The sequence below is a fragment of the Rhinopithecus roxellana genome, chromosome 20 (genome assembly GCF_007565055.1).
Source record: "Rhinopithecus roxellana isolate Shanxi Qingling chromosome 20, ASM756505v1, whole genome shotgun sequence".
Lineage (NCBI taxonomy): Eukaryota > Metazoa > Chordata > Mammalia > Primates > Cercopithecidae > Rhinopithecus > Rhinopithecus roxellana.
In genome coordinates this window covers 41,449,348-41,473,196 of record NC_044568.1, presented here as the reverse complement: position 1 = coordinate 41,473,196, position 23,849 = coordinate 41,449,348, and the positions used below count along the sequence as shown (strand labels likewise).

The 23,849-nt window shown below is 58.5% G+C and overlaps 1 protein-coding gene and 1 pseudogene across 1 annotated transcript; one reads left to right on the top strand and one right to left on the bottom strand.

Annotated features, from left to right (window-relative positions):
• Positions 1-1,477: 1,477 nt before the first annotated feature.
• Positions 1,478-23,323, top strand: MMP15 (matrix metallopeptidase 15). Its single transcript, XM_010365511.2, has 10 exons — positions 1,478-2,430; positions 13,543-13,691; positions 14,328-14,456; positions 16,257-16,564; positions 16,918-17,079; positions 18,010-18,263; positions 18,622-18,760; positions 19,638-19,788; positions 19,940-20,055; positions 21,434-23,323. The coding sequence occupies exons 1-10, from the start codon at positions 2,269-2,271 to the stop codon at positions 21,871-21,873; spliced, it is 2,010 nt and encodes a 669-aa protein (XP_010363813.1). The 5' UTR covers positions 1,478-2,268; the 3' UTR covers positions 21,874-23,323.
• Positions 22,097-23,849, bottom strand: part of LOC104664082 — a 49,025-nt pseudogene continuing 47,272 nt past the window's right edge.

The window sequence follows — 23,849 nt, the reverse complement described above, 5'->3', positions numbered from 1 at the left end:
TTTTTTTTTTTAGACAGGGTCTCGCTCTGAGTCAGCTGGGTTGAAGGGCAGCAGCATGATCATAGCTCACTGCACCCTCAACCTCCTGGGCTCAAGTGATCCTCCCACCTCAGCCTCCCAAGTAGCTGGGCCTACAGACGTACACACGCCTGGCTAATTTTTGTATTCTTTGTGGAGATGGGGTCTTGCCATGTTTCCCAGGCTGGTCTTGAACTCCTGGGCTAAAGCAATTCTGCCACTTCGGCCTCCCAAAGTGCTGGGATTACAGGCTTGAGCCACTTTTCCTAGCCCCAAACTTTTTTAAATTGGCTAATCGGAACTAAATATCATGAAAGAGTGCAACGTGGTCGGTTAAACAAGGACAACCCTGTTGTCTGTGTCTGAAGACCACTGCACATTTCCCAAAAGCAAATTTCAAAGTGGAGAATTTAGAAACCCACTTCCCAGATGAGGGATCCTACAGAGAAGTGAGTCCGTGGAAATGATGAAATTGCCCGGTTCCTTTCTCTAAATTCCGACTTCCTTTCCCCAAGGACATCCCAGGAGGGTTCAAATGCGCGCTCTCTAAGGCGCTCTGCCAGGTCTCCTGATTTCCAGTTTCCGGGAGGTGAGGCTGGCTGGGGTGCCCCGCGGGCCTGCTCTAGAGAAAACCGCCCTCAGGTGAGGACAGCTTCCATTTCCGGGTCTGAAGATAAGGAATACGGTCTCCGCCCTCCTGCCTGCCGCCCTCACCCACTGACCACGCCGGTCAGTCTCCAGGGTTGCCGTTGGCCTGGCCCCCGGGTCTCGGTGGACCTTCGACCCGGGCCTCCCAGCTGTGGCCTCCTGCATCCACCCGCCCCGACCTCAAGCTGCTTCCGGAATAGAATGAACGCCAGCTCATTAAGTTTCGCGGGGAGGTGTGTCCACCCGCCCCGCGCCGCGTCGGGCCGCACTGTAGCACTTCACTCGCACTAGCCAGTGGCCAAAGTGCTTGGGCACCTATTGCGCCAGGCCAAGAACCAGAAGCCTTACCTCGCACTCACCCCAACTCTTTGCCCCACGTTCCCGATAAGAACATGGAGACTCGGAGAGATTAATTTGCCCACGTGCAAGCTGCAGCTAAGGGGCGGACTCGGAACTTGAACCGTGTCCCTCCTAAACCTGCCCCTTGTTCGCCGCAACGCGCCCTCGACGCGCACAAAACCCTCAAGATACTGAGGAAAGTTACTCAATGGCCAGAGACACCCTGGGGCTTTTGAAAAGAGGTTTCAGGCTGACAAATTTCCATATATATATATATATAACGACTCTTTGGTCCCTCCCCTAAGACCTCCTTCCCGACCCCCTCGGCCTCAGTATCCCCCCCAACCCACCAGGTAGGATCCCTAAGGAGGAGTCTTCATTCCTCCCAGGCAGGGAGACCACGCCTTCCCTGCTTCCTCCCTCCGCGGGGGGTCGCGTTGGAGGACACCCCTGTCCTTCAGACGCTGGGTTGAGAGTGACGCGGGGTGGGCTGGAGAGGTTTCCCGCCGTCTGGGAAGAGTAAACGGGCCGCCCACCTGCCGGGCCTCGGCCGCCCGCACCTGCTCGTGAGAAGCCTCTGGCTGGGGCACCGCCCCCGGTCCCCGCCCGGGTCCGCGCACTGGGAGCACGCTGGCCCTTTAAGAGCGCGGCGGCCGCGGCGCGCGGGGAGGAGGGCTGGGAGCGCCCGGAGCCGCGCTGAACTCGCCGGGGACGTCGGGCGCCCGCTCCTTGGCTGGCTGGCTGGTTCGCTCGCTCTCTCTTTCGGGTGGGCTCCCTGCGCCTCCTCCCCGGACTGCCTGGGGACCCGGGCCCGGTCGGGCGCGGCGGCGAGCAGAATCCCCGGGCAGGAGGCACGCGCTCCGGGCAGCGCCCGGCCCCAGGCATGGACAGAGGGAGCTGGGCGCGCAGGGGGCGCCGCGGGACCGGGCGGCCAGAGCGCTGAGCCAGACAAAGGCTCCGGAGTTGCGCTCGCTCTCGGGAGCCGGGCCCCAGGCTCTGGGCGCCGAGGCTGCGGGACCCCGCGGGGGGTAGCTCCGGCCGGCCCCCTTCCCTCCCGCTGATTCCGAGCTCCCGGACCTGCCCTGCCCTCTTCTCCTCGGGCTTGGGAATTTGCCGAGGCGACCTAGGCGGCTCCAGCGGGGACCGGGAGCCTGAGGTGCGCGGCGCGCCCGCCGGGCCAGGAGCCAGGGAGCGTCGCAAGTTTCCAAGGCGCGTGCGAGGACCCGGCGTGCAGTGTTCCGGGCCGGGCTGGGCGCCGAGAGCATGGGCAGCAACCGGAGCGCGCCCGGACGGCCGGGCTGGACTGGCAGCCTCCTCCGCGACCGGGAGGAGGCGGCGCGGCCGCGACTGTTGCCGCTGCTCCTGGTGCTTCTGGGCTGCCTGGGCCTTGGCGTAGCGGCCGAAGACGCAGAGGTCCATGCCGAGGTAAGACCCCCGCCCTGCCCTTTAGCTGAGGGCTGGGGGCTTAGAGAGGCGCCACGCCCGCAGCCAGGGACGTGGAGGTGGAGGGAGCGGAGACGCGCCCCCTGTTCTGGGCCTTGGCGGGGAAGAAAGGGGACTTGGCAGGCTGCCCCTCCCCAGCTCGCCCTCTGCAGCGCACCTCTTCCCAAACCCGGGAGGGCGCAGGGCTCGCGCCTCCCGGCTACTCCGAGTACAGTCCTGTTCTGGGCACTGAGCCCCCACCCAGACCCCCCCACATTCAGCTTGTGTCCCGGGAGCCGCTTCCGCCGCCCCCAGCCCTTGCGTCCCCTCCTTCCTTCCCTCCAGGGCTGCCGATTCCTCGAGAGCCCGGCTGGCGCGCAGTGGCGCTCTTTGCGAGTGGGGAGGGGGCTACTCTCGGGGACAGCCACAGGCGGAGCAGGAGCTGGGCAGCTGGGCAACAGCGCTCCTGCCCAGGTGGCCTCTCGTCTGGATGATACCGAGGCGCACACGGCGGGCCGGGATGCGGGGGGTTGGGTGCAAACAGCTGAGGCAGCGGACTTGGGTTGCGGGGGCGCTTTGGCTACTTTCTTGCGCTCTTGCGAGGAAGTCTAGCCACGCCCGGGCGGGGTCCCAAGGACGGACCCTGCCTCCCACAGCGCTTCCTTCCAACAGCGCCCCTACGTCGAAGCCCCGGGTGGGAGAAGGTGGACCCCGCGCCTCTTTTCGCTAGGAGCCCGCTAGGCGTCCCTCCTGGGGCCCCGCTGTGGATGGCTTCCGCGGGTGACCAGGCGCGGCATCCCGGCGTAGAGCCGGGTCCAGCCAGCGCCCCAGCTCCATGGTGTCTCCCGAGCGAGGACACTGAAGGCGCCAGCTCTGTTGCCCCAGAGCAAGAGCAGGGTCCGCTCTTCCCCGACTTCTAAGACCTGCTCCCTGCCCCAGATAGGCGAGGAGAGGATTGGGCCGGGAGTAGGGAAAAAGAACCACCCCGGAGCCGCTTCTGCACGGTGCTCAGGCCTTGGTGCCCTTGGGCTGCCCCGGCTGCGGGCCTGAGCGCCGTTTCTATTTGCAGCTAGGCTGGTGCTCCCTCCCTGGCCCACGGCGGCTTTCCCATCTCCCCGGGCTGCCTGGGAGATTTTTCCGATGGAAGCTTGCCCTTCCCCGCCCTACTTTAATAAAAGCATAGAGGAAGGGCAGGGAATTCCTCCTGGGCTCTAGTTACACCTCCCAGCCAGTTCCCCACCTGCTCTGTCCTCCCTCCCTGGCCAGGCCAGGGAGAGCTGCAAGGAGCCAGGATAGGAGCCCCGCCCCGACCCAGTCTGGCCACCCTCCCCCACCCCATTCACACAGGCAGGCAGGAGTTTAGGGGGCTCCTGTTGGTGAGGATTACCCCTCAGCCAGTGACCCAAGTAGTGGGCTGAGAGTGCCGTTTGGGCCCACCTGCCACTCTGGGCTGGAGTGCCAAAGAATTTCAAGTCACAATCCCACTCTTGAGTTTCTCATTTACTTAGGGATGGTGTCTGTACATAGGAAGCAATGATGGAATTTGATGGCTGTGCATTGCTAATGGCATCCTAGCTGGCCAGGAGCTCTGGGGTGCAGGGACCTGTAGTCGGAGGGGGCTTCACTCTCTCTCTCTTCTGCTTTTCCAGTTCCATCTCACCCCTACCCCAACCCCCCAGTTCAGGGAGTGCCCACAGCTCAGTGCTGCCAGGGAAGAAGCTGTGGTTGCATTATCACAGACCGTGCTCCTGATCTGGAGATTGTGACTGTCCTGGAGCCCTACTCCTGGGGAAACACTTTGGTTGGACCTGGGCAGTGGCTGGAAGAGACCCCGAAAGGTTTAGGGAGCCCTGAATGTTGGCAGCCATGCAGATAGAGGGCTAGAGACAGGTGGAGTATCCCAGCTCCTACAGTTGGCTTTGGGTACAGGCCGCTTCTGGAGTCCCATCAGGTCTGGCCACATGTGGGCCCAAAGAGTCAAATGGCCTCAGCAGCCAGCCCATCTGCCAGGAGGCTGTGGCCTCAGACTCCTGGGCCTGGCCTACACCCTGTGTTGAGCCTCCCTTCCTCGGAGAAGGGCTGGCTCTCTCATCCTCACCCCAGCATCTGCACAGCTTTAGACCTCCAGCTGGGTCATGGCTGGGACCTTCTCAGAGCAGCTTGGCAGTTGAGCCAAGGCCAGCCCCTCTCCACTTCCTCTCTCCCCTCCCAGGGTGGAAGCCACAGGAGTTGCACAAGGCTGAGACATCAAGGAACCTGGCACGTGCTAGGAACTGAGAAACACCTGCAACCTGCCAGGCCCTAACCCACCACTGAGCTGCCTTGCCCTATCCCACATTCTCCTTTAGATGTCCGGTCCCAGTCTGTAGTCATTCCGGGCCAGATCCCCACCTGGCTGAGGTGCCCACTGTTGTTCCTGCCCTGCAGGGCTGAGAGTCTCCAGGTTCACCAGCGGAGCTCTTATCTCACCTGCCTCCCCCTACCCCCTCCTCCCAGGCACAATTCAGGCCCTCAGCCTGCTCTGTGGAGGTGACTCAGGCTGCCAGAGTTCACAGGTGTGGTGCCACCACCACCAAGACAGATCCACCCACCCTTCCTGAATAGGCCCACGAGTATCTTCCTAGCCCCTACGCAGCCACAGAGCAGATGAGGCGGCAGGGGGGTGGGGGATTGGGCGGGGGTCGGCGTGAATTCTCATTTCGACCTTCAGGTGAGCCACAGTCTCGGGCTTCCTGCACTTCAGTCTCTACTAGTACTTCCATGCTGGCTCCGGCGGGCCCCACTAGTCTCCTCCTTCTTTTAACAGAGCAAAACTACACATGCTGTCTTTGCCCACCAGCTAAGAAAAGGAGGTTAACAGCAGGGCCTTGTCATTGGGAATCTACAGAAGCTGAATCTTCTCCCCCTCCCCTCTTGTCTCTGCTTTTTACTCTGTTTTCTTGCTAGTAGCAAATCACTCCTCTCCATGCTCTGTGTCAAGACCCAGCGAGAACTGGTCTGATTGGCCCAGCCAAGGACCTAGATCTCATTGGGCCATGCACTCCACACCCAGCCCTTGCCATGTTTCCGAGTTGGGACTGCCCTTAGGTCCAGCCAGTCATCTGTCTCCTTGCAGAGAACAGCCCAGTGTAAGCTCCTTGTCTGAGCGTGTATTGGCCTGACCTTCCCATCATAACCTCTGAACACAAATACCTCCTTTGCCCAACCCCACGGGATGTCGATACTTAAAAGATATCCATGAATGTGGAGAGGAGCAACATGGAAATAACACACTATCCCCACCCCCAAAAGAAGACTTTCCTCAAAAGCCCAGTGTCCACTGCTGTCTCTTATGCCCACTCAAGATGGCCACACTGCAGGCGTGGAAAAGCCCCTCCCTGCCAAGTGGTTTGTTCTGGCTGTCCCTCTGTGGCCCTTTTGTTGTTTGTTCCAGATGTTCCCTGCCATCATCACCTCTGCCCCGCTGGGAGTTTGACCTCTGCCTCAGGCTAGCTGCGGTGGTCGCTGTGAGCACCACTGCTTTCCCGATCAGATCAGAATGGATATCCTCCATATCATCCCAAGGCTTAGGTAATTCCCTCGCTTGGACACTCCAGCAGTGCTTTGGTCCTGGAGATGTGTTTTCTGAGTCAGCAAAGACAGGGAGGGGTTGCGGACCCTGCTTCTATCTTTCTCCTTTACAAAGAGGGTCCTGGGTGAAGCCCACCATTGAGTGTGAAGATTGGGACCCAGGCGGCTGAACGCTCCAGATCTGAGACACAGTAGGCACCATCTGGCTGGACAGCCCTGAGTGACGGCTCAGATAGGGCTGCTTCACAGTGGGACACAGGTTCCAGGGATTCCTGAGACCAGAGGCCATGGAGCTGGACCTGGATCCCAGAGGCAAAGAGGGATGCCTCTTCCCTAATCCCATGGCCTTCGTGGCAATAGAAGAAAAAGTGGAAAGAGACCCAACTCAGCCTCCAGTGACAGGACAGGTGGATGAGCCCCTGGTTCCAGCCATTAGCCAGCCCGTGGAGATGCCCCCCATCCTGCTGCCATTGGCTGGTGGTGATGCAGGCCGAGGTCTAGATTGCCTCTCCAGGGCACTGGCGCTGGCACTGGCACTGCCTTGTCTTTCCCCTAGGAGTGACTGTCACCCTGTAGGGGTGAGAGTCTAACTCCACGTTCAGCATTTATGAGCATGGCACCTGATACATAGTGCAAAACAGTGCACAACATGGTGGCCTACACCCTGTGTCCAGAGCCTCCCTGGCAAAATAGTGCAAAACACAGTGACAGAAGTGAATGGCATTTACTGTTGGGCAAATCACTGAACCTGTATGAACTTTAGGATCCCTATAAAAAGGGAATAGCAGTGGTATATCTGTTTGATGGAGTTACTGGGGAGATTCATTGCATTTATGTGCAAAACACTAAACGCTATGCACAGCGCCCGGCACAGGGGGCCTAAGGAGTGCGGCGCAGGTGTTACTTTTGAGCATGTTCAACATATTTGTGTCTGTCCTGGACACAGCCTAGGGATGTTTTGTAAGCATTTTCACGTTTAATCCTTATATTAACTCTTCAAGTGTATATGCTGTCATTACCCTATTGTACAAAAGAGAAAACTAATACTGAGTCGAGAAAAATGACCCCCGCATTCCATAGCCAGGGAGTGGCAGAGCTTGGATTTGAACCCAGCTCAGTCTGGCCTAGAGCCCAAGCTCCCAACCCCTATGTAGGGTTAAAGGCTACAGGGCAGAGCCTAGGGTGCCATCCTGTGGAAGTTCCACCACGCAGAATTCTGCTGGGCCCGATCCAGGTGGGAAGGAGGTTTCTGAGGTGGAGCCAGAGCTGCCTTAGCTGTGTGAGCCAAAAGCCCTCCCCAGGCCCACCCAGCCTTGCCCCCATCTGTCCAGCCAACCAAGCTCTGCCCTGTGGATAGCCCCGTCTAGGAGTCAGCACCTGCAGGGAGGTTTCCAGGTGAGGACCCAAGGCCGGGCCCCCAGCCAGGCCTGAAACTCCTGGCTAACAGAGGCCTCTTCACCCCGCCCACTGGCCAGGGAACCCGGTTGTTTTTTCCTCCAAGTTAAGGAGTGTGGGGCAGGCTGGAAGGCTGCTGGGTAAAGAAGTGGTCAGACCTCAAGACGTCTTCCTCCTTCCTGCTTCTCCTGCTGGACTTCCCCACCACCCAGAGTCCCAGCCCCCACCTTCAACTCGCTTTAAGACCCATGGGAGGGAGAAGATTTAAGCCCAAACTAAGCATATGTGTCCTAGAACCGCTGAAATGTGGACCATACTGCCTCTAAAGGTAGTGTGCAATCCACCAAGGAGGACCTGGCTCAATGCCGCCTTTTTTTTTTTTTTTTTTTTTTGAAACAGAGTCTCGCTCTTGTGGCCCAGGCTGGAGTGCAATGGAGCAATCTCGGCTCACTGCAGCCTCTACCTCCCGGGTTCAGGCGATTCTCCTGCCTCAGCCACCTGAGTAGCTGGGACTACAGGCGCGTGCTACTATGCCTGACTAATTTTTTGTATTTTTAGTAGAGACGGGTTTCGCTGTGTTAACCAGGATTGTCTCAATCTCCTGACCTCGTTATCTGCCCGCCTCAGCCTCCCAAAGTGCTGGGATTACAGGCGTGAGCTACCACGCCCTGCCCATGCCACCTTCCTTTACTGGCCTTGGGGGTGCTCTCAACCCTGCTTGGTGGATCGGAGTGATGATCTTGGCCCTATTTTGCAGAGGAGGGAACTAAGGCTTAGAAAAGTTATCCTAGCCATCTTCCATTGCCTGGGGCCCTGTTATGCGGACTAGCAGTCGGAACCAAGGAGCGGCCCTCAGGGGCTGACTTCCGCTCAGCCTGAGGAAGGGCTAACAGTCGTTGCTGTCTGGAGAGAGAATGGGCTGCCTTGGGTGGCAGTGAGCGCCCCCTGTCTGCAGTATGCAGGCTGGATGAGTTTTTGGCCAGCTGTAGTCCGTCGAGGCCTTGCGGGTGGCTGGGCTTTATGGTACTGGGGCCACCCAGCTGGTGAGTGGACTCTTGGCTCAGGTCTGCTGATCTAGGTGGACCCTGTGGGCCTGGAGTGCGCACCCTGCCTTCTGCAAGCTCCCTGGCTGTCCTAGGACTTGTCCCATTCAGCATAGGCTCTGTGCCTAGTGGCTGGGAGTACAGAGCTGGGCACAGCCTTGGCCTGCTCCCTAGAGCCCTCAATACCAAGACTACAGGGTAGGGGAGATGAGCATGGTGAGGACCTCACAAGGCCACAAAAGGTTTGGGGGCCGGATCCATCGCTGGCAGCCTTGACAAGGCTTCTTTTGTGCCTGGCTGGACAACTCTGCCTGGGTCTGCTCAGATTGCAGACAGAACCTGGGTGACAGAGGCAAAGCAGAGCCCAGTAGAAAGTGTCCTTATCTCCTGGGGTCTGATAAGGGCCCTGGGGGAGGGGGCTGCCGGCCAGCTCCACAGATCTGAGGGCTGGAGGAGCTGGAAGGGCCGGCTGGGGCAGCGGCAGCAGACGCTTGCCCCCTCCCCCACCCCACCCCCACTCCCCCACTGTGGCGGCTGCTCACTGCACAGTATTGATCTAGCGGCTTCTTACACCAACCCTCTCAGCAGCCTGTGGGGGAGGGTGGACTGAGATGGCCCAGCGCCCAGACCCGGCCGGAGATGTTGCGTGTGGGGAGAATTAGGCACCCTTCCCCGTGCTGTGCTGGGCACTGCTCCTGAGAAAGGCCTAGTGTCCCCAGCCTGAGGCCAAGAGGAGCTGGTGATACTTCAGAAGCAGCCTGGTCCGATAGTCCCAGTTCCAGCCCAGGTCAGCTCTGTGACCCTGGGTGAGGCACTCACTATCTCTGAACCTTGCTGTCTGTATCATGGGAATGGTCATAAATCTACCTTTCAGGAGTGGCAGTGAGCATTCACTGGAGGCTGGAATGGGTGGCTGGCCCTGAGTTGGGTACCTGCTCTCCTGGTAACTGTAAAAACTGTCCCTAATACAAGGAACCTCTTCCTGCCACCTAGAGTCACAGGTGGGGTGAGCCACGTGGGAGAAGCTTTGCTTCTCAGGTGAGGAAACTGAGGCTCAGAAAGTCTGTAAGTGGCAGAGTAGGGTGGGACATGAAGCAGGACTTGTTTCTTCTGCCTCCAAGGCCACTGAGTCAACGCAGACTCAGGTGCTGCGGTTATGGCCTCTCCTGTGTACCGAGGTCCAGGAACCCCCACTTCTGACTCCTGGTGACCCCATATCTCCTTGCCACTCACCTGAAGTGTCAATAAATACTAATGGGATGGGGTCTGGAAGTCAAGAAAGAAATTGGCTAGGTGTGGTGGCTCAGCCTGTAATCCCAGCAATTTGGGAGGCCAAGGTGGGCGGATCACCTGAGGTCAGGTACTCGAGACCAGCCTGGCCACCATAGTGAAACCCTGTCTCTACCAAAAATAGAAAAATTAGCTGGGTGTGGTGACGCACGCCTGCAGTCCCAGCTACTCAGGAGGCTGAGGCAGAAGAATCGCTTGAACTCAGGAGGTAGACGTTGCAGTAAACCAAGATCACGCCATCCTGGGTGACAGAGAGAGACTCTGTCTCAAAAAAAGAAAAGAAATGGCTGAGAGAACCACAGTGGCCGGTGCCCCCCATAGTAGCCCACACCCCAAGCTGCAGAGGGGAGGGGCCCTCATGGCCCCAGAGCCCTCCTTCCCTCCCATTGGACAGTGGCCTTGGTGGCAGAAGAAACAAGTCCTGCTTCATGTCCCACCCTACTCTGCCACTTACAGACTTTCTGAGCCTCAGTTTCCTCACCTGAGAAGCAAAGCTTCACCCACGTGGCTCACCCCACCTGTGACTCTAGGTGGCAGGAAGAGGTTCCTTGTATTAGGGACAGTTTTTACAGTTACCAGGAGAGCAGCAAGGGCTTGAACACTGGGACTGGGAGTCATGACCTGGGGACTCATCTGTGCCTTTTGCCCAGTGGCAGCAAAGTAGTTCAGCAAGCTCCCCACACTGCCCACCTGGAGGCAGCAGCACCTCCGGCCCTGCCCTCACGTCCCCGCCCCCTGCTGTCTCTTCCCTCCTGTGTTCTCCCGAACATGTCCCACTTAGTGTGGCGGGAAGGTGCCGGGAAACTTCTTCCTGGACCCTGGGGAAAGGAGGAAGCTCCCAGTCCTATGGGTGGTATTGCTGCCACCCGGGCAGATTTATGGACACTTGGCATTCAGCCACCCTGAGCACGCTTTCACTGGTCAGGTGTGCTCTGTCAGCTTCGCCTTGTTATCCAGAGGTTTGGCTGGTCTGCACCAAGGCTGTGCATCCTTGGTGCATCCCCCAACTCCCCCAATCACTGCCCAAGGGGTGCCCCCATCCTCAGCCTCTGGCTCTTCACCCCAGGTGGCTGAGGGTTGAAGCTTGGCTGATAGCGAGATGGAAGCTCTTCACTTTCCTGGAACTCAATACTGATTCTCTGTGTGGAGGGTCCATAGTGCCCTTGGGACCCTCCTGGCAGCCCCTGAACTGGCCCTGGGGTTGAAGGGGCCCCTCTGCTGGTCTCTGGAGCTCTTCACTGCAGACAGGCCAGCACCCTCGCTTTCCTCCCCGGGGCCCCAGACTGATCCCCCCGCCGCCCTCCCCTCCTATCATTCTGCAGATACTGCTAATCAGCCCCTCAGTGGCCCATGATTGCGCTCCCAGAGATATTTTTACCGTATGCAAATAGGTGATGTAGAGGTGCCCTAATCTGCCGGCAGCCAGTCCCTCGCCACTCCCCTGGCCTCTAGCTGCATTCCCTTTGCCGTTAGAGCTGGCTGAGCATCATGGCCTCGCCTTCTGGATCTCCCCAAGCACCTTCAGGGAAATTGTCCTTTTTAAGGATGGTGGATCTGCCACTCCACACCCCCCAGCACAGGAGCCTTGGGAGAGGTTTCCCATGCTTGGAAGAACAGGGAGGGTACCCACGACATTGCCAGTATCTTATTGAGCTGTGGGAATGCGCCCTGGGCCAGAAGTGAGGAGTGCTGGTGGAGGGGCCCTGGGGGCCTCCTGCCTCCCTCCATTCTGGGGTTCTGGTGGAGCCTGGCCCATCACCAGTCTTAGAAGGTCCAGACCCATCAGCCCTCTTGGTTGACAATGGGTCAAGGAGGCCGAAGGCTGCCTGCCCCAGGGACAACCACACAGGCCTCGGGTCTCTGTCATTTGCACGTGTGTCGAGCACCATCTGCTGCCCAGGGTCGTGTCAGGCACTAGCGTGCACTGTCCATTTCCTCCTCATAGAAACCCGGGAGATGCGGCAGGTCCTGGTGCAACCCCACTTTTACCGATGACCGACTGAGAGATAAGGAGGTGAAGTCACACCTCGGAAATAACCAAGCCAGGCTCTGCCTAGCTCCGCCTGTCCCCAGAGCTAGTGGTGGTTTCTCAGCTCCGTGTTTCCGCCCCATTGTTCTGGGGCCGTTTCCCGGGTCCTGAGAGGCCTCAAAGCTGTGGCCGCGCATCCAGACTGCAACCCCGGCAGCTTCTCCATGCTGCCTTCCTTGGCTCAGCAGCTGCTCCGTCTATCAGCAGCCTGGGTACCGCTGAGCTGGCCTGCCCAGTCACACCAGGGACCTGGCTGGTTGCCAGGGCTGGGCTGGTGGATGGCACTGAGAGAGCAAGTGCCTGAAGTATTAGATGTGACGTTGGTGGCAGGCAGATATGTGAGCTGTCAGCCTAAAGCAACCTCTGTGTCCAGCTACTCCCCTGCTCCTGGGCCCTCGAGGTATAGTCCTCACCTCCCAGAGCACTCAGAGGGCCGGCCTTAAGGGCTTCTCATTCTGGATACCCCTAGAGACCCAGACAAGTCAGACACAAACACTTGCAGTGGCCAAGGTCCAGGGCAGCCCCTGGTCTCTGCTCACTGCCTCCCATGGTGGTCACCATGCTCTTGAAAGCTTGAGGACATGAAGCAGGCAGGGCAGAACCCCCTCTCTACCACAGCTCGGCCTGGCTCTGCCCTCTGGCTTGGCCATGCAACTCATGGGGTGTGGGTTCCTTGCTTTTTGGGTGGGCTGGGTCTCCCAGGAAGACTGTAAGTTCCTGAAGGCCGGGATGCCTCAGCCTAGTCCTCCCGTGACCCCCAGCTGGCACAGAAGGTGTTCAGAAACATCTGGCAGGGTGGGTGGTAGATGGATGAGAAGACTTGCCAAGCAAGCCCTAGAAAGGGAAGGGCACACCTGTTGTATACCAGCTTTTTTGAAGGCTGCCTTCCTCAAACCTCACCCCTCAACAGCCCATGGTTCCCCATTCTATAGGTGAGGAAGCTGGGGCCCAGGAAGAATGAAGACTTTGTAGTAGACCAGGGCCTGGGCTTCAGGCTTCTGTCCCGCCCTCCAGCCTGGGTGGGTACCTGCATCTGTCCACTCTTTCCAGGAGATTTAAGGTCTTTGGGGAGCAGTGCCAAAGGGTAAGGCCTCAAGAGGTCCTCAATCCTTTTGGGTCCCCAGCAGTCTCCTTGGCCTGGTAGGGGCCGACCCTGGAGGGGCCAGTGCAATTGTCAGCTGCTGTGGACACGGCTTCTGTCTTAATGGGGGAAGACAAATAGCAAACGCCTAATCGAAATATATAGTACATTAGATGGGTGATAAGCATGGGGGGAAGGAGGAGGCTGCAGGGTATAGCTGATGGGGCCTTTTTAACATGTCAGAGAACACCTCTTAGATAAGGTGGTATGGAAACAACGACCTGAAGAAAATGAGGATGAAAGCCACACAGTTGTCTGGCGGGAGAGTGCATCAAGCAGCAGGGGCAGCAAGTGCAAAGGCCCTGAGGCAGGAGCGTGCCCAGCTGGGATGGATTGTGGTGAGGGCCGGCTAAGGTGGGGTGACAGAGTGAGGACCTTGTGGCTCCTGTACAAATGGCTTTTCCTTTGCAATGGGAAATCTTCAGAGGGTTCTAAGCAGAGAATTGACCAGATCTGACCTGGCCTTTGTTCTGGCTCTTATGTGAGGAGAGATGACAGGGAGGAGGGTGCTGAGGCTCACACGGTCACCTGGGCAGGAGGTGATGACGGCTCAGATAGGGCAGCAGTGGTGGAGGTGGTGGGAAGCAGTCGGCACAGGCTGTACATGTTTGGAGGTAGCTGCTGACGGGATTGTGGCTTCTTTGCAGAACTGGCTGCGGCTCTATGGCTACCTACCCCAGCCCAGCCGCCATATGTCCACCATGCGTTCCGCCCAGATCTTGGCCTCAGCCCTTGCTGAGATGCAGCGCTTCTACGGGATCCCAGTCACGGGTGTGCTCGATGAAGAGACCAAGGAGTGAGTTCCCCCCTCATCCAGACCCCACAGACACCTGCCCTCCATCTGGCCTGTTCTCAAGAGGGCTCAGCATGTGGAGTTTCCAGAAAAGAGTGGCCTAGATAAGAGATGCCAAACGGTTTGGTCCTCCATGCCAGTTCTCATTGGTTGGAGTGGCTGCCTAAAGCCTTGTGTTGAAAAAGCTCCAGGGGCAGAATCCAGGCCTTGGCAGTAAGGAGCACAGTGATCGATTAGTGATGTCTGACATGGCCAGGGGAGTGTGGAGGTGCAGTCCAGGAGCTGTGGATGTCAAATCCTAGCTAGGCATGGCTATGAATCTAACAAGTGACATGACCTAAAGCCATGTCCCTGAAAAGAGTGCACAGAGCATAACGTATCCAGGACAGAAGGCCTTGAGCGACCCTCCATTACTGGGTGATAAGGAGAGAAGGGCTCACCTTGACTGAGCCACTCCTGGAAGCACTCAGTCTTCCAATACAGGCATTTTGCCCATTTTACTGGAAGTTGAAGCTGAGAGTCCCCCATCCCCACCATGTCATAGGAGGGGCAGCTGGGAAGCCTGGAAGTGGCAGTACCAGAACAGGCAGGTGTGTGGAGGAGAGGCTCCGTGCTCACCCCTCTGTGTCTATGTCACAGGTGGATGAAGCGGCCCCGCTGTGGGGTGCCGGACCAGTTCGGGGTACGAGTGAAAGCCAATCTGCGGCGGCGGCGAAAGCGCTATGCCCTCACTGGGAGGAAGTGGAACAACCACCATCTGACCTTCAGGTAGGGGGCTCAGCTGCCCAGGGAGACGTCTGCCCCTTGGCAGGCCGAGCCTCAGGCCTCCTTTCCCAGAGCCCACCCCAGGGCACCCAGCCTCAACAGACCAGCCCACTCCCACACTGATGAGACCGGCCACACACACCAGGCAGTCTCCCTCGAGAGAAGGTCAGGACCCTTCAAGCTGCTTCTGCCCTGTCCTTCCCCACCTCCCACCGCCCTGCAGACAGGGGCTGGCCTCACTGGGCACAGCTGGGCTACTGCCCTAGCACAGACTGTGGCGAGGGGTGGGGGATGGCTGGGGTGCAGGAATCCAGGCATCCATCAAGTGAACAGGCAAGTCGCCTGCAGAATCCTTGGATCAGGGGCCCTCATCCTTTTTGCTGAGTCCTTGAGCAAGAAAACCCCCCAGCCAAGTGTGCCTTGAGCCATGTGATTTTTCCCCAAGGGTTCCCCTTTTTGTTCCAGTCTGGCTCTGTCCCCACTCTGAGTTCCATCTCCCGAGGAAGAGTGGCTCCTATGGTCACTTAGACCTCAAGCCCCGAGAGTGAATTCAAGGTACAACCAACTAAAATATTCCCTTCAGGTTTAATGGAAGTCTCTCCAGCACACAGAGCTGAATGTGATTTATATGCGTAAGAGCAGGCTTCGCCATACTTCATCAAATGCAGGCTCGGGCTACAACTTACTTCCTCTAATCCTCACTGGAACCCTGTGGAGAAAGTAACACACACACACACTCTTTTCTAACTTAACAGATAAAGAAACTGGCCAGGCACAGTGGCTCATGCCTGTAATCCTAGCACTTTGGGAGGCTAAGGCTGGTGGATTATCTGAGGTCGGGAGTTGAAGACTAGCCTGACCAACATGGAAAAGCCCAGTCTCTACTAAAAATACAAAATTAGCCAAGCGTGGTGGTGTAATCTCAGCTACTCGAGATCCCAGCTACTCGGCAGGCTGAGGCAGGAGACTCGCTTGAACCCAGGAGGCAGAGGTTGCAGTGAGCTGAGATCACACCATTGCACTCCAGCCTGGGAAACGAGCAAAACTCTATCTCAAAAAAAAAAAGAAGGCCAGGTCCAGTGGCTCATGCCTGTAATCCCAGCACTTTGGGAGGCCGAGGCAGGCGGATCACTAGGTCAGGAGTTCAAGACCAACCTGACCAACATGGTGAAACCCCGTCTCTACTAAAAATACAAAATTAGCCGGGTGTGGTGGCCCGTGCCTATAGTCCCAGCTACTCAGGAGGCTGAGGCAGGAGAATCCCTTGAACCTGGGAGGCGGAGGTTGCAGTGAGCCAAGATCATGCCACTGTACTCCAACCTGGGTGACAGAGCAAGACTCCATCTCAAAAAAAGAAAGAAAGAAAGAAAGAAGTTGGAAATAGAGAGACTAAGTTACTTACCCAAGGTCACACAGATACTGTTAGAGCCAGGCCTTGAACTCAGGTCTGTCTGACCCTGGAGCTCAACATTCAGAACTGCTCAGCCTGTGTTTCCCAAACCTCACCCATTTGCATCCCATTTTCTAGGTCTTTCCCCCAGCTACATAGTACCTGTATTTTAGTTTACTTAATGTCTCTCTTACTTAAAATCAGTTTATTTGCCACAGTGCAATCTTAATTTAATGATATCTTCATGATCTCCTGGATTTGACAAAATCAAATTATGATTTACATCAAAGCAAGCTGCCAATTGATACTAACGGGCTTGTTGGTGACCTTGCGTGCCCTCTTGGGAACATACCAGCAGAGGACAGTAGGCCCTTGGCCCTGTATCCGCTCACTCATCTCCCACCCACCCCCAGCATCCAGAACTACACGGAGAAGCTGGGCTGGTACCACTCGATGGAGGCGGTGCGCAGGGCCTTCCGTGTGTGGGAGCAGGCCACGCCCCTGGTCTTCCAGGAGGTGCCCTATGAGGACATCCGGCTGCGGCGGCAGAAGGAGGCCGACATCATGGTACTCTTTGCCTCTGGCTTCCACGGCGACAGCTCGCCGTTTGACGGCACCGGTGGCTTTCTGGCCCACGCCTATTTCCCTGGCCCCGGCCTGGGCGGGGACACCCATTTTGACGCAGATGAGCCCTGGACCTTCTCCAGCACTGACCTGCATGGTGAGGACAGCTAGCCAGGGTTGGGGGCAGGGCAGGCGGCGCCGGAGCTGGGCAACAGTGCCTTGCTGAGTGGGTTCAGCAGCCACAGGGCTGGGAGGAGAGAGTTCCCCTGTGTTTGTCTCCGGATCACTATACTTGATTTCAGTCTGTTGTCCCACCATCTCCAAGGGGAGGCGAGAAAGGATGATTGTACCCATTTCTCAGATGGGGTTGTTGTAGACCAAAAGAGCTCAGCCTCTTCCAAGAGGGAAGCAAGGGCAGGCTCTCTGGCAGCCTCAGCCTGGCGGGTCCAGGGTGGTTAGGTCCTGGGACTGGCCAGAGCTGACTGTGCTGCCTCCTCCTCTCCCCGAAAGGAAACAACCTCTTCCTGGTGGCAGTGCATGAGCTGGGCCACGCGCTGGGGCTGGAGCACTCCAGCAACCCCAATGCCATCATGGCGCCGTTCTACCAGTGGAAGGACGTCGACAACTTCAAGCTGCCCGAGGATGATCTCCGTGGCATCCAGCAGCTCTACGGTGCGTGGGCTGTTACCAGCAGGCTCTGCATGCCGCTTTTAAGTCCCTGCCCAATGAGGAGTAGGCATTACTGCCATCCCCATTTTGTAGATGAGAAACCCAAAGCCCAGTGAGGATTAGTGACTTGCCCACATCATTTGGGGAATAAATGGTGGTGCTGGAAGTGAAACCTAGAGCTGGCTGCCTCCAGGGCCTGGCCCTCACTCGAGGTTGTGGCTGCAGGCTAGAGGCCTTGAAGGGACACAGGTGGCACCATTGTTCCTCATGACCTTCCTCTCCTTACCCTTGGCGGTATTCTTACTAGACCACAAGTGCCTCGGGGATCCCAGGACCCTCCCCCTCCCACCGTCACTTCCAGCCTGAGCCTGTCACAGCTCTGTTCACAGTGTTGCGGGTTTATCACTTCCCAATGGCTTCGAGGAAGTGCCACCCCCCACCCAGGGCCCACCAGAGAAAAGTCTCCAGCAGTGAGGTCCCCGGGGCCAGTTCAGTGGGCCAAGGCCTGCACCCTGTGCTCACACCGAGCCCTGCTCGGGGCTGGCAGCTCCTGCCATGCTGGACACTTGATGGGCACCCCTTGCTGCATCCCCCACAACTTGGAAATGCAGAGTCCAAAATGCCTGAAGCCAGGGCCTGGAGCCTCTGCTGAAGCAGGCTGGCATCCCAAGGGGAATGTCCCCAAGGGGACATGCAGGCAGACACCCTCAGGAGCACAGTGACCCAAGGTCAGTGTGGGGAGGTTGAGGAGGGGCTAGAAGGAGGAGGACCCAGGTCCCACCGAGGATGGAGGCAGGTGTTGGGGAGGGGTCTGCTGTAGATGGACAGGATTTTACTTTCCACTTGGGTGGACCTGTGCTGGGGGCCCAGGGCCCCGGATTCTGAGTAGGAACACAGACCTCACTTCTGAACAGACTCACCGCCTCTCTGCAGGTACCCCAGACGGTCAACCACAGCCCACCCAGCCTCTCCCCACTGTGACGCCACGGCGGCCAGGCCGGCCCGACCACCGGCCGCCCCGGCCTCCCCAGCCACCACCCCCAGGTGGGAAGCCAGAGCGGCCCCCAAAGGCGGGCCCCCCAGCCCAGCCCCGAGCCACAGAGCGGCCCGACCAGTATGGCCCCAACATCTGCGACGGGGACTTTGACACAGTGGCCATGCTTCGCGGGGAGATGTTCGTGTTCAAGGTCTGGCCCTGCCTCCCATGCCTGTCCCTAAGCCTTTTCCCTGGCTGCTCTGGGCCCCCTGTCCCACCCTCACTCAGCAGGACCCGGGGAGCCATTAAGCCCTCAGCTCTAGACGAGGTGGAATCCAGCCCGAGAGGTTGAGGGACTTGTCCAGGGTCACATAGCAAGCCCTAGTGCCAACTCCCCAGCTCAGGGCTGTTTCTGTGCAGCCCTGAGTTTCCAAGCCACTGCCTGCCTCAGTATCTCAGTGTCCTCTCCCTGGGCCCACCCTCACCTGAGAAGGGGTGGTTTGAGGATGGCACCTCTCTTGGCCAAGGCAGCTTGCCTGTGCTGCCTGCTCACACCACGCCCTCCCCAGGGCCGCTGGTTCTGGCGAGTCCGGCACAACCGCGTCCTGGACAACTATCCCATGCCCATCGGGCACTTCTGGCGTGGTCTGCCTAGTGACATCAGTGCTGCCTACGAGCGCCAAGACGGTCGTTTTGTCTTCTTCAAAGGTGAGCAGGGGTAGGGTTAGGGGGCTGGGCACCCTTCCTGCCATGACCTCTGACCCTGCTGGACCCAAGGGAAGACGAGGTGAAGGGCTGCATTGCATGTCTGGTCCTGTGCCCCCACTGTGGGCTCACTCTGGGAGGATGGGGACACAGCAGCAAGGTGGGGACGGGAGGAAGATAGAGGCCTGGGGCAGGGTTGGACCTATGACCCGGAAGTACCTGGCCACCTCGTGCAGCGCAGGGCTCAGCCCTGCTTCCCTCTGTCCTTGCCTCTTTGCCTCCTGCAGCCCCATCCTCATAAGAACAGGTGCCGCCAGCTCACTCTGGGGCCAGATTTCTGTGGTCTGTCTTCAGAGACAAGGTCTTGCAGGGCAGCGCCCCGTGGTGGATCCACCAGGGCTCTAACCCCACTTTCCTGAGCTTCAGCGAGGCATGAGCGAGGCATGAGGACAGGGCTGCCCCACACTAAAAGCAGGGAGTGCTGGGCCACACACTGAGGGCTGCGAGTGAGCTCCAGGGACACAGCCCCCAGACCCAGAGGCCAGGCAGCCCCCTCCCCATACAAGAACTATATGTGTGGGGGTGCGTGTGCACATGGAAGCGAGGGCCGTGGGTGGCGTGTGGCGTGTATGGGTGTGAGCAGGTGACTTGCTCATGGGAACAAGTGTGCCTCAGGTGTCTGTGAGTGCGTTGTGTGATGTGCGGGTGACTGCATTGTATGTTGTCATGGATATGTAGAGGGGTGTGAGTGTGATTTTGTGTGTCTTAGGGGGACAGCAGTGGATGTGAATGGATTTGTGGGCCCAGAAGAGCATTCTTTTCCCACACACACCCCTCAGCCCCAGGCCTGTCCTCACTTTGCCTCCCACCTCTCCTGCAGGTGACCGCTACTGGCTCTTTCGAGAAGCAAACCTGGAGCCCGGCTACCCACAGCCGCTGACCAGCTATGGCCTGGGCATTCCCTATGACCGCATCGACACAGCCATCTGGTGGGAGCCCACAGGCCACACTTTCTTCTTCCAAGAGGACAGGTGAGCAGTGCACCCCTCCCCTAAGGGTAGAAGGCCCCAGCTAGGCCCCCCTCAACCTCAGGCCTACCCAGAAAGAATCCACTGCCTATGGGGAATGGGTCCTGGCCCAAGCAGGGTCTCTAGGTCCACAGCCTGGTGCTTTTGGTCGCAGGTACTGGCGCTTCAACGAGGAGACACAGCGTGGAGACCCTGGATACCCCAAGTCCATCAGTATCTGGCAGGGGATCCCTGCCTCCCCTAAAGGGGCCTTCCTGAGCAATGATGCAGGTACCTGGCCAGCCCCTCCCAGTTTGCCCAGCACCTAATAACCCCTGCTACACACACCACGGGGCAGGGCTTGCCCAAGGTCACCCGGCACTATGATGGTGTGTATGGGGGACACGTTGTGTCACGCTCTGGGCTGGGAGCTTACCTAGCTTGACACCCTGGTCCTTCCCGCATGGTTAAAATTCCTTTTTACACACAGGCAAACTAATAAAGCAGAGAGCTTGAGCAGAGTGCCCAAATCCCACAGCCAGGACGGTACGGAGTCAGGATTCCAGGCCAGTTCTGCCTGCGTCCAGAGATGCAGCTCGGAACTGCCCTGATGCCCACAGAATCCAGCCGCCCCCAGGCAATCCTAGGGGAGCCTTGAGCCTGAGTGGGGCAGGCTTGGCTCAGAGTGTTAGGGGTGAAAATCCTCCCAGGGCATCGCTCATCTACCTAGAAGGAAAGCCCTGTCTCTGTCATTATAACCGAGAGACAGGGAGCTGTGCCTCTTCTATTTTTCTAGCAAGGTCTCTAGTACATTTAAGAAAAACCAGCCAGGTGTAGTGGCTCACGCCTGTAATCCCAGCTCTTGGAGAGGCCGATGCAAGAGGATTGCTTGAGTCCAGGAGTTCAAGACCAGCCTGGATAACACAGTGAGACTTGATCTCTACAAAAAAAATTTTTTTAATCAGCCAGGTGTGGTGGCTTGCACCTATAGTCTCAGTTATTTAGGAGGCTGTGGTGGGAGGATCGCTTGAGTCTGGGAGATCAAGGCTGCAGTGGGCCGTGATTGCGCCACTACACTTCAGCTTAGGTGACTCAGGGGGGACCCTGTCTGCTTTGCCAGTGCTCGGGCCCGTTATACAGCTTCTGTATGTGAGCTTGGCACTCTGCAGCCGCTCTGATCTCTTTTGCTCACCCCTTGATTGAAGCCTGGCCCTGCCTGGTGTTGATGGGATGCTGGCAAGGTGTCCAAGGCCAGAGAGCCAGCCCAAGGCAGCACCAGGTTCCTTCCGCTCTAGAACAACTGTGGGGTGCTGTGTGGCCTTGAGCAAAACCCTGAACCTCTGTGGTAAGAGGTGAAGCCAGTTCTGGGAAGGGGCAGCAGGATCCCTTACTGCAGCACCCAACCCAGCAGGCTGTAGGACCCTTCCAGGCCCTGCCCCAGCTAATGTCAGTCTGGTCAGGAAGCCCAGGATTCTAGTCGTGCCCTCGGCCCAAAATCCTCTGAGCCTCAGTCTGGCTCCTCCAAGTTGAGATGGGGAAGATTTGAAAATGCCCAGGGAAGCAAATGACAAGAAGGGCGTTTTGAAGCCCTCGGCATGTCCTGGCCTTTGATGGTCTCACTGGTGGTTGGGCTTGACCTGAAGCCAATCTGGCCTCCTTGCCCCCACAGCCTACACCTACTTCTACAAGGGCACCAAATACTGGAAATTCGACAATGAGCGCCTGCGGATGGAGCCCGGCTACCCAAAGTCCATCCTGCGGGATTTCATGGGCTGCCAGGAGCACGTGGAGCCAGGCCCCCGGTGGCCCGACGTGGCCCGGCCGCCCTTCAACCCCCACGGGGGCACAGAGCCCGGGGTGGACAGCGCAGAGAGCAACATGGAGGATGGGGATGGGGACTTTGGGGCCGGGGCCGACAAGGATGGGGATAGCCGCGTGGTGGTGCAGATGGAGGAGGTGGCACGGACGGTGAACGTGGTGATGGTGCTGGTGCCACTGCTGCTGCTTCTCTGCGTCCTGGGCCTCACGTATGCGCTTGTGCAGATGCAGCGCAAGGGTGCGCCACGCGTACTGCTGTACTGCAAGCGCTCGCTGCAGGAGTGGGTCTGACCACCCGGCACTCTTGCTCACGGTGCTCAGGGGGCACCTGTGGTTTTGAGATGGCTTCCAGGGGCTCCCTCTGCCCCCAGGTAGGGGCCCCTCTCAGCCCTCACACACCCTGTCTGCCCCACCCTCATTATTTATGCCCAGGTGTTTGTTTTGTTTTGTTTTTGGCACCTTACTTGACCATTTGTTTCTGTTTCCCCGACCGGGGCAGGGTGTTTAGAATTTTCTAAATGTAGTTCTGCTCCAGACAGGGAATTAGGCCCTCATCGTCCTCTGGCTTGGCCACAGCCAGGGGAGCAGAGAGGCAGAGGCCCACATTGGAAGAGTAGCCCCTCCTCAGCCTGAGCCCTGGGGCCATAACTGCAGACTCTCTTTACCCAGTTGGAGACTGGCTGGCCCCCCTGGTCCCCTCCCTCCCAAGTGAGTCTGGGCCTGAGGAAGAGCTTTCCATCCAGGGGCAGCCCCAGGCCGAAGGGGACCTGGAAGGGAGGTGGGCCGTGGCCCCTGAGCCTGTGTTGAAGCTTGGTTCCTTCCCAATCCACTTCTGACAGCCTCAGCAACCCTGGCTCCTTGTGCCTGAGAACCCAGCCCACCCCCAGCAGCAGCTCCCAGCTCCCACCTCCCCTTGGGCCCACACCTCGTTCCCTCTCTGGAGAAAGGGCCCTGGGCCTGCCTCACCACGGACCAAAGGGAGTATGCCAAGGCCCCTCTCCCCAGGGTAGTAGCAGCCTTGCCCCTAGCAGAGATGCCTCCCTGAGCTAGAACCCTCTGTTCCTTCCCTGCACCTCCTCCCTCCCTCTCCCACTCACACCACCAGCTTAAGGGGCCTAAGCTCCAGCTCCCTCAGGCTTCAGCTGCCAGTGTCCTGAGCCCCAGGGAGAGGGAGCTGACAGGGCCTAGGCCTGGGCAGTGCATGGCCGTGAATGGGTGCCCACCTTTTGGGTGCCCACAGTGCCAGGCACTGGGCATGCAGGGTTCCTCCCTTCCAGCTCCCTGTGCCCGCAGGGTCCTGGGAGGAGAGACACTGGTGGGGATAGGCCAGCCACACATCAGACTGTGAACCCCACTAAGAAGCCCATTGTGGCCTGAGGCTGCCTTCCTCCTGGGTTCAGCCCTGAGGACAGAGATGCCTCCTTCCTCTTTTCCTTCCCAAAGCAAGCAGGAGGCCGTGGCTGCTGTGGGAAATGGTACTGTACAGCTGGCTGTGCTTCCCCATGGCCCTGAGCGAGTGGGGTCTGCCACCCAGGATCCCTGAGGCGCTTTGGGGGCGAAGGGTTCTTCTGGCCTCTGCGAGTGGTTTCTCGTGCACCGGCACCAAGTGCGGGTCTGGCAGCTTCTGCCCCCTGCAGAACCAGAGAGCCAGCCAAGGGGTGGGGCTGCGGGGGTTCCGTGTCCACCCCCATACATTGATTTCTGTAAATAATGTGCACTGAATAAATTGTACAGCTGGCAAGTGTGTTCTTGTTTGTAAGGCCTTCGGCTGGAGCCTCCAGCTGGAAGGGCGTGCAGGTGGTGGGGGTCCAGCCCTTGCTAGGGTTAGGGGGCTTGACCTCAATGCCAAGGAGACCTTGTTCCAATTCCGTTGGGGCTCCTTCCCGATGGCCCTTGGAAACTAGGCCCTGGGAGGGGCAGAGCTTAGGGCTGCCCTCAAGAGTCCAGAAAAGGGAGAGGCAGGGCACCTGGGGTCACCCTGCCGGGGTGGGGCAGGGAGGGAGCATGGAGTTAGTTTGCTGTTTGTTCGTGCTGAGAAGACAACCCAGTTTGCCACAAGCCCTTCCCATCTAGGAGTGGAGGAAGAGCCAGGCCAGGCCTCCCAGGCTGGGTTCTGAACACTAATGGGAGCCCAGAGCCGGGCACAGAGAGAGATGGGAAATGGTGCCACTTTGATTCCAAAAGTTCCCTTCCCCACACATGCTGCTCAGAGCGGCAGACACCTAAGACCTGCCCTTTCATCTTTGAGAAGCAGAAAATCCCACCCA

Bases quoted from the DNA above. Each gene is read 5' to 3' on its own strand.
- MMP15 (XM_010365511.2), top strand. From the start codon at position 2,269: ATGGGCAGCAACCGGAGCGCGCCCGGACGGCCGGGCTGGACTGGCAGC. The intron at 18,264-18,621 runs GTCTGGCCCTGC...CGCCCTCCCCAG, and splicing joins GGGAGATGTTCGTGTTCAAG to GGCCGCTGGTTCTGGCGAGT. The intron at 19,789-19,939 runs GTGAGCAGTGCA...TTTTGGTCGCAG, and splicing joins TTCTTCTTCCAAGAGGACAG to GTACTGGCGCTTCAACGAGG.